At 39.1% G+C, this 14,935-nt stretch overlaps 1 protein-coding gene across 4 annotated transcripts in view; it reads right to left on the bottom strand.

Moving 5' to 3' along the window:
- Nucleotides 1-7,216: 7,216 nt before the first annotated feature.
- Nucleotides 7,217-14,935, bottom strand: part of NEK7 (NIMA related kinase 7) — a 67,202-nt gene continuing 59,483 nt past the window's right edge. For all 4 annotated transcript variants that reach the window (XR_009274931.1, XR_009274932.1, XM_058808415.1 and 1 more), the window contains one exon: nt 7,217-14,398. Coding sequence is in view for 2 of the 4 variants with exons in the window: in XM_058808415.1 (XP_058664398.1) it covers nt 14,288-14,398 (111 nt within the window). In the remaining 2 variants the exon portion in view is untranslated. The remainder of the gene's footprint in view (nt 14,399-14,935) is intronic.

Raw genomic sequence — 14,935 nt, 5'->3', positions numbered from 1 at the left:
TAAAAATATTATGCTCTTAGATCAGATGAGAAAAGTTCCAAAATAAAGGAACCAGACAACAGTTTTAGAAATGCAGATGCAATCTGGAAGACATAGATTCTGAACAAGCTCAAGTACATAACAGTGTGCTGAATCCAAAAGTAGGGCAGGAGAAAAAGTCAAAGTCAGGAGAAGAAGTTACCACATCAACTTTTGGAGGAACCTTTGCAAAAACTCACAGTCAAAACCATCCTTTGGAATTTTCTACCCTTATTACACAAAGAAAATTCTGCTTCTCAGCTGGGCCCCTCCTTTTCTTCAACATCCTAACTGTATTTTCCTTAATTTGAAGTTTCATTTGAAGCAACCTCCCAGTGTGATCATTCCCGAGGCGCTCTGGCAGTCCCACTCCCAAGGCCGGGGCCCCTCAGGGCAGGCAGCTCAGGGGGCGATGGGCCCCGTTCGGTTCCCGCACACCTCACCCGCTCCGGCCCTTGGCAGTGCCTCAGCCTCCTTCCATAAAGCCATTTATTCACGGCACAATCACACAGAAACAGCCCCAGCTGGGGCAGGCACCCCCCCACTTTTATCCCCTCACAGCCCAAAGGCGGGAGAGTTTCGCTTTTCCTCCTCACACCTGGGCTCCGGCCCTGTCTCCCTCAGCTGGCCGCGCCGCCCCTCCGTGTCCTTTGTTATGCAAGAGGCTCGGTAGCCCACGGCCCCTCATCTGTGCTCCCACACAGAGCTCAACCTGCATCCCAACACACATCCCAACACACATCCCAGGCTGAGTTACCTGCACCCCAGGCTGCGTTGCCTGCACCAGGTGTGTCCCTCAGCCGAGCAGAGCCCGAGGGGAAGGCACAGCCCTGTCCCAGGAGCAGCAGGCTGCTCTCGGCAGGATTCACCACCCTGCATTTGCCCCTTTACTCCTGCCCCTGCACACACACACACGCGGGAAGAACATGCTGGACAAACACAGGCTGCTCTTCCATCTCATCCTGTTTGCACCAATGTCTTGTGGTGGATTTTATAGAGCTTTTGTAGAGTTCAAATTTGAGAAAACAGATAATTTGAGGTAGAAATTTGCTAAGTATTTGTCATCCTGCTGCCCTAGAGGGATCAAAAATCAAGAAACATGCTCATAGCTCCCCATTAAGTCCATGCATAAGCATTGTGAACAACTGGAAAAATGATTGAGGTATGGCTCTGCCTAAAAAAAAAAATAATAATAATAATCCTAGTTGGTCAAAAGCCAAGCAATCCGCATGAAACTGCAGGGAACAGAGCAATTCTTCAGAGCTGCCTATATGCTTATATACTGTATTTAGCACAGGCTATAACATTAAAGATCATTATTTATATTTTTACTATCTTTAATGGGCTCTTATTTGCACTACTTTTTGCAGAGCAAAAAGAATCTAAAGAAAAGTGAAATTATACATGGAGTTATTTATTACAGGTAAAATGTGTTCCTTACTCATTTACAACACCTCAAATATGGTGTAGATAGAATACCACAAGAAACTGCAACATTCTGGGGAAAAGATGGAAGAAGGCAGTTCTAGAAAAAGATTTCTATCTTATGGAAGATATCCCTTTTTTTGCCTGCATATTTGAGAGACTCGTGTATTCTCTTATTTCCTCTGCCTCACTTGTCTACAAGATGACAAGTGATGCCCAACTACTTTGGCATATCATATTGCATTGTGTCATTCCACCACCTGCCAATGCCAGTGGCCCATCAAGCCTGAAAAATCAAAAGCAGCAATTTGTTAGAAACTGGGAAAAGGAAAAAAACCCCACCAACCCTCCACATTTTAAGCCAAAAATAGAAACATTCATTTTGTATTAGTAAATAGACCATGAAATATTGATCCACAAAAGTAAGTGAGCATGAGAATGTATCAATCTCTTAAGCAGATTCAAGGATTTAGAAGCATTTCAGTATTTGTGAATTGGTAGCTGTGTGGAAGACAACATCTATCTGAAATCAAATATGATTCTGTAAAATACTGCTGCTCTTTATACTTTCTTTTAAGGGCAGTAGATCTTGTGATGGAAGAAAAGCTAAAGAAACTACATGTTCTAATAAAAATATTATTATGGAACAATAACCAACCATGCAGTTATCTTTCCTGGCAACAGAAAAAGGCAGTGCTATTAAAAAAACAGTCTGCCTGGATCCTCATTTGTTCTTAAAGATTAGTTCTGAATCAAAGAGATTTGTTCATTTGTTATAGAAGCACAGAAAAATTCTTCTTTTTCATACAGTCCACATTTATCAACAAAATAATCTCTCAGGAAAAAAGAAATCACTGTTTGCTTTGCTCCACAGTGAGTCTTAATGGAGACAACACAGAAAAAACCAGCAAGTTTACCAGTACTAGCCAAATTATAGCAATTATTTTGAAAGGTGCTATCCTCTGGGTAATTGTTTTGTTCCTTGTAATGCTGCACAAACACTCTTCACAAGAGTGTTTGCATAAAATCCAATCCCACACTGTCCTGGAGAAACAACTTGAGATCTCCACTCAGGCAAATTTTCAAAATCCTCCATACTGTGGCCTCTCAATTTTCCCAACAGCTGCCATGCGCAAATTGTTTGGTGATCATCCTTTGTGCTCAGCTAAGCTAACAAAGCCTGCTCAGAGGCTCCTAGCCCAGCTTCTACAGGACTCTGGCAAAGCAGTTTGCAATGTTGCCAGATTCCCAGAATGGAAATTGATTTTTTGTGTCCCACTAGGGAGATGGGGAAGGGAATGACCAAAGCCATCTCATCCTCAAATCACAGCAAAGGTGGATGAGAAAGCAAGCACAAAATTACTGGAGAATAAGAAAAGGATATGAAGCCAGGTGCTGTGAAAAGGGTGTGACATGGAAAGAGAAGATTCCCAAAGCACAGGGTGGAGCAAAGCTAAGGGCAAAATGCAGAACCACCAGCTAAGCACGGTGTCAAATGCAGGATCCCACAGAAATTGGGAATGCTAAAAAAAGGCCAGAAGCACTGTAGGAACTGGCTCCACTCCAGAAAGAGCAGGGACCAGGACTCCAGCTCACTCAATTTGCTGTGAAGTGTTCTGCCTGGGAACATCTGTGTGGAACATGATGGAAGCCTGCACTGTCCAATTGCACACAAAAATGAAATGGAAAATGAGACATAATTAGAAACTGTACAACACAGGTCATTAGGGTAAAAGTGTGCCATGTATTTCCATCCCGAGCAGCAGATCAGCCTTTCCAATGACAGACAAATTATTTTCTCAGATACCCAGTTTAAAAGCATCTGCAACACCCACATCCACATAATAAATGCTCAGTACACGTGAATAATCAAGTCCCTTGATGGTGTCCATGGAGTTCAATGGAGAGGTATTCCCATGTCACACACCTCAATGACCCAGCCAGCCCTTCCCTGCCTGCAGAACAGCCCCAGGCCAGGCAGGAGCCCGGCAGAGGCTGCACAAGCTCGGCTGCTGGAGGGGGAGCTCATCCACAGCCTGCCCCCGATCAGCCTCCCTCTCCTTCAGGGGTCAGTGTGTGGTCGGGAACTGTCACACTGACAGTGCAGATGGACAGACCTACTGGATCTTAACTCTGGGCAGACTCAACTACCGCTTTTACTCACGTAAAAACTGAATAAAATGCCATACAAGCCAGAACACTGAAGGGATAATATTAATTCATGCAAGCATGATTTGTTAAGAGTTTGATAATTTTTAACAAATATGGCAACAAAAAGTAGTCCCGAGACTATAACAACATGGTTTTCATATGGCAATTATATAGCTAATTTCAAAAGAGGCAGGTGTATGTTTCCTATCTATGTTCTGGAGCAGAGCAAAAATTATTCTGAAATACCTCCAGCAGTCTGTGTTCATTTTAGGGCACACATAAATTATTTTAAGGTAATAATACATCTCCAAGGGCATTTTAATGGATTAAATGTCAGGAATGAAATACTGCATTTCAACTTAGCTAGGACCTTAAAGAATGAATATAAAGACAATTATTGAGAGGTCTGAAGAACACAATTGATTTCTTGCAATTTAAACTCTGAGGCACTTCATGCACTCAAACAGAATTTCTATTTCAAGTTTTCATTACATAAAACTATGAAGTATGTAAAGATATAATGCTGGCAATATTTTAAAGTTTATGAGAGAACTACAGAGTCTCTGATTTGAAAGAAAGTTGTGTTTTAGGACTGCATTTTAAGCACAGAATTTTATGCTCAATTACTGTGAAATAAATTGCCATTATGATCTACTTTCTTTTTCTAGTTCTTTTAGCAGTAGCTTGACGGTCCTATACAAAGCCAGAAATTCAATATCATGAGGAAATAAAAGGGCCAAATTCCAGCAAGAGCCCCATAAAGCAAGAAGTTATACATTTGGAAGGTGCTTTGCTGCAGGCAAATGGCTGCCAGCATTCCAAATCAAGCTGTGAGGCAACACACTGCAGATGTACCTGTGCTCAATACAGAAAATATTCTTACACAGACACAACACTAAAGTTACAATGGGATTCTGATCACTATAATGGCACTTGGATACTACTCTTACTTTTAAAAAAACATATATCGTGTCTAATTTAACTTTCATACAGAAAAAGAAATATAAATCATTAATTGCAAAACATGCACAAAATTCTCATACCACCCTGGGTCAAAATGCACAGTGTATGTGTAGGTTGCCTTTATAAAACCTGTGACAGTTTTTAGAGCTATCTGTGCTGTTTAAAGAAAACATCCAAGACTGAAGGCAACAATAAATGGGAAGAATATGGTACCTGTGAGAAGTAATATGTTCAATTTTATGGATATTACCTGAATATCCATCTGTTTCTATCCATTTGGGACCATTGTCATCAACATGTGCGCTCTGAGAAAAAAAAATAATGCAATTCTCCAATAAAATATAGTTTTATAAATAGATTGCTTACCATCATAAACACTTACTGAGCAGGAAGAACTTTTTTTATAAAGCAATTTAGCTCAAAACCATCACCACCCTTTTGTATCATTACTGCTGTAAAGATGACAGCTTTCCAGTTATTGCACTGGTGGAGTTTCACAAGGTCTTCCTGGGATTTGTGACATTGTGAGGGATGGCCCAGGTTACAGCAAGAGAACACCAGTAACAGATAAGGGTCACCCACACGACCCTCTGCCCTTCTGCTTGAGCTGACAATTGACAGTGAACTGCCCACTGCTTCTCCAAACTCCAGGCAAGTGGGTCATTCCTTCCAACTGGTTATCCCCAGGGAGGAGCAGGAGCTGGGGGAGGAAAGGCAGCAGCCCAGAGGCCCCGTGCTGGCTGCTGGATCAATGGGCAGTGTCAGCAGGCTCCCAGTTAATGATGCTGGAGCCAGCGCCAGCCTTGCTCCAGGCCAGGCTTACCACAGGTACCCACACACAGGGCACAGGGCTCTGGAAAAGCCAAGTAATTGCCTCATTTTGCAGTATGAGGAGGTTTTTGTTAAAGGCATACACCTTGCATTTTATGTTCCTGGGATCAGCCCTTAGACTGGAACAAAGAAAAGATGTTCACATTCACAACGGTGCCATGTGACAGCCAAGGGCAGCCAACAGCATTTGTGTGGCTGCAGATCCACTTACAAAGGTTTGCTACAAGGAAGAATGCAGTGTTTTGTAAGCCCGGCTTATGTGTGTGAAAATGTATACAAATTTCACATTTATGGAACAATTTTTATTATCATTTTAAGGAGAGAAGTGTTTGGCAAACACACAAAACCCACCAAAAAATAACAACCAACAACAAAAAACACACCGCAGGAAAATACAACCACAAAACAGGGGAACCATTGTCCTGTTCTGTGATAAAAGGATGGAGCAGTTGAAGTCATCTCTGTATCCATGTATGCTCCAGAGTGGAACAAGTGAATTATGGAAATGGGATAACTGTACAAGGTTCTTCAAATTACTGACTTATTATTATTGGATCTTTCATGCAAACTACCTACAAAAACTCTCCCACTCGAGGCAGGATTGTTCAGCCAGGCTCTGTTTCAGCCCCAAACATGCAGCCCAGACCTCTCAGCTAAAGGAGAAAGGACAAGGAGCCTTTCCTTTGAATTCAGCATCCTGCAACTGGAGGCCACCATATTTCCAAAGCCTGTAACAGAGAACACAACACTAAAAACACTCTCCACAGTAACAACATTTTAGGATCCCTTTCTACCCTGCCAACTCAATAAAAGTTTTTAAGGTATTCCTCAGAAGGTTGTCTTATGCCTGTGTAGCAGGGCTGCTGCCTTTCAGCCATAGACAGCAGCATTTTAACTGCTCACCCCAGACTCAAGCAAAATATTCATTTTCGGAGGTTGAAATCAGTGCAACTCCACTGTCTACACTTCTGGAAAACTCTTTCCCAGTAAGGAAAAGTACAGCAGGAACAATTTTACTCCTATTACATTACATTATACCGAAATAAGAATCTAAAATAATGACTTGTTCCAGAATGAGGAACAAAAATTGTCATTGATAAAAACATATACTGAAATTAAAAGCAATTAAAAAGTTTAAAATGCACATCAGATTAGGTAATTACCTTCTCAAATATTCTCCCACAAGAATAAAATCTCTAAATCATCTACCACTCCTTTTATTTTTTTTAACCTTTGAACACTTTTTTAAAAAGTGTTCAAAAAATAATTACACACATCCACCACTACCCTCCTGCCAGACTGGTAACTGTTAAATGATATTTTATAACATCAATAAATTATTCTTAATTTACAGAATTTTTTTCCTTAAAGAACTTGACAGATTTGAAACTGAATCTGTCATATTTTATATTTGCTCCCAAGAAGTTTGTTGTCAGAAGTTTCAAGTTCTCAATTAATACAGGGCAGAATTTACCAAAAAAAAAAAACCTACTGCTCTGAAATCTGACCCTGCTCCAGTCATTTTCCTCCTCAAATTTCAATTTTGATAAATCTCTCCAAGTAAGTTTCCACCAACACTTGAGTTTAAAGTGAGGTTCCCATAACCAGCAGTGATCTGACACCTGCTGGCTTCATCCTCTTCCATCCATCCATCCATCCCAGTGCTTAGCTCCCTCTCCCAGAGCAGGCTCCAGAAAAAGAAGCAGAGTTATCTTCAGGATCCCAACTTCCCTGTTTCACCATGGTGGGCACAACTGTGATCTGCCAGGAAACATTTCGCAGATTTGAAAGGTAACAATTGAGAAAATCCAGGCCATTAACACCAAGGAACATTTGTATCAAGTTTTACTGCCAAAAGTTTTATTTTACACTCGAGTTGCAAATGAATAGGTGTACACATCATACAGCAGAAGTACTACGTGAACATACTTGTTAGCAATAACAAATTTTCAGAAAATAAAACATCCTAAGTTCTCTCTTTGTCCCAATACCTGACTTACCTTTTTGCAATACAAAGAATATTTGAGGAGTGGCAGAAGAACAAAGAATGGCCACAACACACAAGGCAAACAAGGTCTACAGCAAGGCACTGGAGCAGGCTGCCCACAGAAGCTGCTCACCCCTTGAGGGTTTCTGGATCTTGCTGAAGCCTGAAGCCCTGCTCTGAACTCAGCACTGACTCAGATCTCAGCACGAAGCTGGACTAGAGACTTCTCTCAATGTCTATTCCAATCTGAATTATCATAAAATTTGATTCAAGTACAATCAGCAGCCAAACACCAACAAATCAGTGAATGCCTCCTGTTTTCCCCCCTCCCAACAAAAAACAACACTCATCTTTAATGAATCATCTTCACAACAGTCCAGCATGACTGAAATCAAAGGAACAAGCAGCAAATTAAGTCTACTGAAGACCAACACCACATTAAAAGGCCTTTGCATAATTTAAAATTCTTTCTGTAACAGCAAACACAGATTTTTTTAATTGCTCTTTACACATTTGCAATTATCAGCCGTATAACATTACCAAATATATTCCTAGTCATCTTCAACTGGGAGATCTCCTGTCCACACTGAGAAAGTTTCTATTGGCCCTTGATACACTGGCAGTGCCATATTCCCTGCAAGTGTCCCAGGGAAGCCACAAAAACAGGGACTAGGAGGTGAAAAGGAAGTAAGGAATCCTAGAACACATTTTATCCTGGGGACCATTTTTCTTCCTGGCTAAGACCTCTATCTATTGCTAAGGTTTAAATGAAAAGCAAGTGAAATTATCAGGAAGGACTAAGTAACTTCCTATTTTTAATTCCATATGACAGAAAATTGCACTTAGACAAAAGAAGTAAGGGCAACACCCATCACTAAGGCAGCTGTAGAAGAACTAACTGCACAATGTGATACAGGCAGACAACAAGGAATAAATATAAAACCTGAAAAGTACTAGAAATTTTTTTTGTGCCAGCAAACAACTGATCCTCTAAAGCAAGATAATTACCCTGGTGTAAATAAAAAGTCAACAAATGTGTGTATACCCACACCAAATGTGACATTCAGCTGTATAATCCCTAGTTCCAAAACACCAAACTTCTCAGTTTTACAGAGATTTTCATTTCTCAATCTGTTCCAACTCTACAGTACTGAAATAAGATCAGATTTGTGGGATTCAGATCTCTTTAAAACACAAAACAAGTAGTAATTTAGTGGAGTTCCTTCTTCAGCACACAAAACAGTGAAAGACCAATGACAGTTTAGTCCTGTCAATTTTGATACTTTGAAGGGAGAAAAGAAGCCAAAATGACACAGAGGTTAAATCAGTGAAGATAAAAGATAAGAAAGAACAGATAGTGAAGAGGGCTGGATTCTGATACATCTAACTCTGAGACATTTGATACGCAGGCATGGGAGAAGTGCCAGAGATAGAAAGGTTGTGGCCTTGGAAAACAGGCAAGCAAAATTGTCAGGGATGTTAGAAAATAGTCTAGAGGGAGTCAGAAATAAAAATTAGATCTTTGAATCTGAAAAGGTCTGAGGCTGGCTGGATCCTAAAGGAATAATCCAGAGATAGAACCATGGGAGAACCAGACTGGGGGGGAAAAGCACTGGATTTTTGGGGCATTCAAATGAAATGCAACATTAAAAAACCCAAAAACAAACTGGAGAGAGGGTGTTTAGGTACATGAAATCAGATGACAGGGAGAAAAAATGACAAAGTATTAAAAACCAGAAACAGTTAGGATGATGGTGCCACTCCCTTAAAGACAGATGAAAAGAGAAACTTAGTTGCTACTGAAGGAAGTAATTCAATGAAAGGAATGAAAGGCATAAAAGATACAGAAATAAAAGGGGCAAACTTGCAAAGTTAAGAAGCAGAGAAGTTCAGCTCGGAAACAGATCCTGAGAATAAAAACAAATATGAAAAGGATCTTGTCATGCAACAAAATCAGGATTGAAGATTTTGTATAAAGAATGAATGGAGAATGAATATGAACAGCAGATCTCCATGCAAGCTCAACAAGAAAAAAAAAAGGTGAGATAAAAGTGCTTTAAAAGTCCATTTTGGAAGGGCACTGAAGCAGGTAAGGCAAAGATGAGTCCAAAGCTGTGTTGTGCTGACACTCTTCAGATATTCAGAAAGGCTGGAATGGAAATTAAGAAATTACAAGAGAATACATCTAGAGGGAGGAATGGAGACAGGGCAGTGTGAGAAGCAGCCACAGAAACCATGTACAGAGAAGCAGATAGAGATAAAAATAAAGACCAGTGAGTAAAAAGAAGTGAGGCCAATGAAGGAAGGAGGCAGCAGTGAGGACGAAAGAGTCAAAAAGGTTAATAGACTGGAGATCCCAAAAGGAGTGAGTGACAGGGTAGAGGAGAGAAAAAGACAGATAAGCTGAAAGGGAGCAGGTAGTGATCAGAGAAAGGGAATTTAGAAATGAGAGATAATAAAGTGAACAGTATTTAGCAAAGACAAGGTCATGGGAATGATTGAGGCAGTAAGAAAATCTATCTAAAACTAGAAATCACAGGCATTGGGCTGGAAAAACAGAATGAAGAACAAAGGATTAAAGTACTGATCAGGGGAAAGGAACTGGCCTTGCCCATGGGGAGGGATGAAATTTGAAAACACTGAAATGGGCTGAGTTTAGCAAACACACAAAGAAAGATGCAAACTAATGACCACTAGGAAAACTAGACAGAGGACTTCAAACCAGGAAGAGGGTAAGGCTGACAACAGGACTAATAAAGCAGAAGCCAGGGGTCACAGAACTTTAGTGGTGAATATGAATGGAAAATACTTTTTAAAAAGCATCAGAGAAGGGAATGGGAAAAAAGTTTAAAAAACAACTCTAAACATCTATATTTCAGTAACATTCAGAAACCTAAGTAGCACCCCACCAAGCAGGGTCCACACCTCTATTTCCTTCCTTGCCACACATATTTACTCACCCAGATCAAACCAGAGATCAGAAATTAAAAAGGCCACTGCCAACACTGGCACTAGCTGGGTAATTTGGAGAGATGGCTGGGTTGGGAAATTTTGACTGTTGAAGTAGATAAAGACTATTAAAAATTATGAAAAACCAGTGATTTGATCTCTGCCATCCAGCACCTTTATGTCTTCCCAAACAAGACCTCTCTTTCGCTGGCTCTCCCTCACATCACCTCCTGCTCCTACAGCTCACACAGCCAATGCAGCATTCACCAACACTCCAACTCAGCTGCTAAGGGTCTCACCACACTGTGTAACAGCAAAGATAAGAGATTAAGCAGACAGATTGCTGCAGACAAACATCACTGCAATTTTGGGTCCCATTCAGAGTTATCTGAGAACCACTGGCATAAAAGTTCTTCTCCATTTCCAAGCCTCTGTCAAGAATTTCACTCTACAGCTTTCTTAATCATGAGCATGAATAAAACACCAGCCTTCTCAGACACTTCTAATACTGCATTTCATCTTCTGCTATACTGGCATGTTTTTAAAGTTTCTGCTCGTTACAAAAAGACAACACACTTCTATTGCCTGCTCATACAATTGGGAGCTGGATCATTAGGAGTGCAACAAAACAGGGGAAAAATCCAAATTATTCCCTGCTACCAAACTAGTGACACACAGAGAGTACAAAAAGTGAGCTGGCACATCATTTCTATCTACCCTACTGATTACTGTTTATTCATGTGTGTAGATGTGGTTCACTCAAAATTACTGAAATTACATAAAAACCAGCTGAAATATAAATGAGAGCTCACAGGACAGGGCTGAGGCCATAACGGGAGCTCTTTGTTATTTTGTTGCTTTATCACATATTTTAGTATCGAAAATTATTTTAAATTTAGCTTAAAATTTTAGTTTAAAATTTTAGTTTAAAACACACAATATACTGGATGTCATATTTTTATATAATCTTTTAACAAATAATACAAAAATGAATTTTTTTTAGTGTACTATCTTTTGTTACAGTCAAGAAATCTCACCTAGAATCAGCTACTGGAAGCAGTAAGTTGTCCACACGATAGGCAGCATCAACTGTAACATACATATATATCTCTAAAAAAGAAAAGTTTGAAAAAATATCATAGAAACACTATAATTTTTACATTACATTTAATATCTGTATGTTTTATTTCTATTGGACTACTGCACAGCAGGGGAGCTTTTGAGACAAAGGGATTTTATGCAATATCATTCAAAACACAAAAAGTTCACTCCTGACACAAGTTAATACTGGAGCATTATTGAAATAAAAGGAGGAGCTGGTCAGACATTTTGGGTAGAAATGTAACATTTTTTCTTTAAAGAAAATAAACACATAATGCCATAGCTTAAAATAAATAGTGCCAAATGTTATCATCAACATATGCAAGATAGGATGGTGGCTTAGTAAAGAAAATATTTTATAAGCACATAGCATACACTGGAGTGCTATAACAAGACTTATCATTTTCATGTTACCAGGTATTTTACTTTAGGGAGGGATTCTACAGTCCTCACTTATATAAGCAGTTCTATTAACTCACATTGGCTTTTTAATTACAGAGTTTGGTACCAAAGTCAGGTGCACCATTCATTTCACAGATTTTAAGTCAGGAACAAGTATTTCTTTTCCTCAGCACAATATTTAATCATAAATACTAAAAAAACTCCACATTGCAAAAAAAAATGTAAATGCTTAATTATGCACATTTGCTAACTCTTAACTCATGATTCTTTTACTCAACATATCCTTCCAGGGGAGGGATACCTATCAGCAGTTTCTGGCAGGAACAGTTCAATACTTTATGCATAATATTAGATACAAACAGCTTGCACTGCATTTGGGAGCTTTTCGGTGATTTTTAAATTTTCTAGCACATTTCAGAAAAAAAATATATTTGAGTACTTGTGCATATTAAGAACTAATTCTGTGCGTCAAGCAAATATTGTGCTGCCTTTTTCAATACAAAGCATTTTTTTCTATGACATGTGAAACATTGTTACAGATTATAATCATCATGTTTTAAATTATATAACCATTTAATAAATGAAAACAAATCTAGAGGTTGCTAAACACGAACCAAAATTTCTCAACTACTTCTTTCCAACAAACTGTTCCACTGAGGTTGTATAAGGTTAAGCACACAAAACTGAGAAATAAAACTACAGTTTCATACAATTCATTCTGCAAAACCTGGAACCAAAAATTTAAAAAATATGTATTAAGATAAGCTGGTGATCTGGCACATACCATCTAAAAACGCCTCCCCTTTTTTTTTTTACGAACACAATTTTCATAGTATTTGTAGTTTTAAAAAATACAGAACCAAAAACAACCCTGACCCTCCCTTGAACACAAACTCCACAAATGTTTTTTTATTCTTTGAGCATTATATCAAATAAAAATTACAGCTGCATAGAGAAACAAACTGGCAAAAAAAAAAAAACAAACTGAGAATGCAGGGATGTGACGGCATCTAGAACCTACATATGTATGTACATACTTTTGCTTTTATTTGAACTTTTTACCCACATAAAGAAAAAAAACCTGACACTAACAGCTCCCTAGTTGCTATCACTGATAATAATTACCTTTTGACAGTCCTGTAAAAAAAAAGTTCACTCTTGAAACTCAAGGATTTTCATTTCACTCTCCATTTTTACCACATTTAAATTCCTTCCTTAACAATGAAAACATTATATAAGCATACCCCAAAAGGCACTAAGGTCTAACAAAAATATTCAGCATTTCCTTTTAAACTAATAAAGTATCTGTAAGATAGTTTGCATATATAATTATTTTCCAAATTAAGGCAACTTTCTCTTAAACATAAAAGCTATAATCTACTTCTGCTAAATATAAAAACTAAGTCTCAGGACATAGTATACAAAGATCATATACTTATGCAGAATACATTTGGTGTTATACTAGACTATTATATCTTTGCCAAAACATTTTAGTATTTAGAAAAAAATTTAAAATTTAAATATACTGTAAGGTCACTCAAATTATTTTAGACACAAAAATCTACAAACAGTGACATATACACAAACAGCTGGGAAGTTGTAACTTAAAGATCACATCTTTTAATCAGACCTGCTCAAAGGACAGCCACAAAAGAACCCTATTGGCTACAAGAAGCATCTGCATGTTTTTAAGACTGAACTATGCAGACTCCCATTGCCCCAGGGCAGTGCTGCACAAGTCTATTGAAAACGACCTGATTGCTGAATCAACACCTTAAATTTTCCCAGAAAACCTCCAACAAATGTTTTGTGTATTAAGAGAGACTAACAAAACAAAAGGGGACGTTACAAAAATTTCAGCATGACAGTTTTTCCTGAAATTATTTTTCCATTGCATTTGGCAAGCAGAGAACTAATTGTATTCCTTGTCTACTCTTACAGCAGGAACTGCAAACTACAATTCAATATAAAATACAATAAGCTCCTGTAATAATTATGTTCCTCTTGGAACAAAGATTAAAATAAAGTTAACTGTGCTGATTCATACTTTCCATAAATTACTAAAAAGGTGAGAGATTCAGACATTTTGCTTCTCGATAATAAGCCTAATATCTGTATCATGTGCAAAAGTGCAACTGTGTTTTAGAACTGAGGCCCAACTGAATACAATTTTGTTATTACAGAAGGTATACTTGAACCCACTAACATGGAAAGAGCGGTTCACAGCATCTTAAAATTACACTTTACATATTTAAACCTGTCGTACGACCTTCAAGTTAGTAAAAAATACAAAACCCAGAAATGAACAGAAAACAACAAAGCTTGTATATAAATTGGTTTACAATTCAAAGCACAACAGTAAGCTTCAAATAATTACATTAGTGTAAGACACACGGGGAGGTGGGATGATTTATTGCAAGCTCTTGGTTCTGGCTGCTCCTTGTGGGGCTCGCAGGCAGTTCAGCTGCTGGCGGTGTGTGCGTGCATGCGCTTCGCCACATCGTACACGTAGGTGATGTCTGGGCGCTTCTCCGGATCCGGGTTGATGCACATATTCACTAATTGTCGCAGCTATGAGAGGAGAGAACATGACAGGAGCGTTGGCCTTCTTACAAGCAGGATTTGTGCATTATCAAATGCAAATTAAGAGAAGTGGCAACAATGAGGCAAACGGCGATTCTGCACAAGCACATGGGCAGCGCTCCCTCTCCGCTCACACACTGCCTTATGCAACGCATTCCCCTGATTTCTGCATTTTGCACTGCTGGCCAGAAAAACTGATGAGCAAACTGAAGTTCTAATCCTTTCAACATACAACTTTAGACATGCATTTAGTCCAATCCCACGTAATTTACAGGAAATTCCCCGTGTTTCTGGAGGGCTGTGCCTGCAAAGCCCAGAAGACTGAAAGGACTCACAGAGCGAAGGTAAAGGAGGGCTGCTTTGCTCATTCAGTCCCCATACAGGAGTTAGCCAGCAATAAATGGCATTTCTGTCTGACAGGGCCCAACAAACAAAAGGCAGTGGTGCTCCATCTAACACACAGTTAACCCCCAGAACCTTCTGCTGCCAGGAGCTACCAATACACACACATTCAATTCAGCTACT

This window comes from Ammospiza caudacuta, chromosome 7 (assembly GCF_027887145.1).
Source record: "Ammospiza caudacuta isolate bAmmCau1 chromosome 7, bAmmCau1.pri, whole genome shotgun sequence".
Classification (NCBI taxonomy): Eukaryota; Metazoa; Chordata; class Aves; order Passeriformes; family Passerellidae; genus Ammospiza; species Ammospiza caudacuta.
Note: the sequence above shows the minus strand (reverse complement) of the source record. Positions and strands in the feature narration are given on the sequence as shown.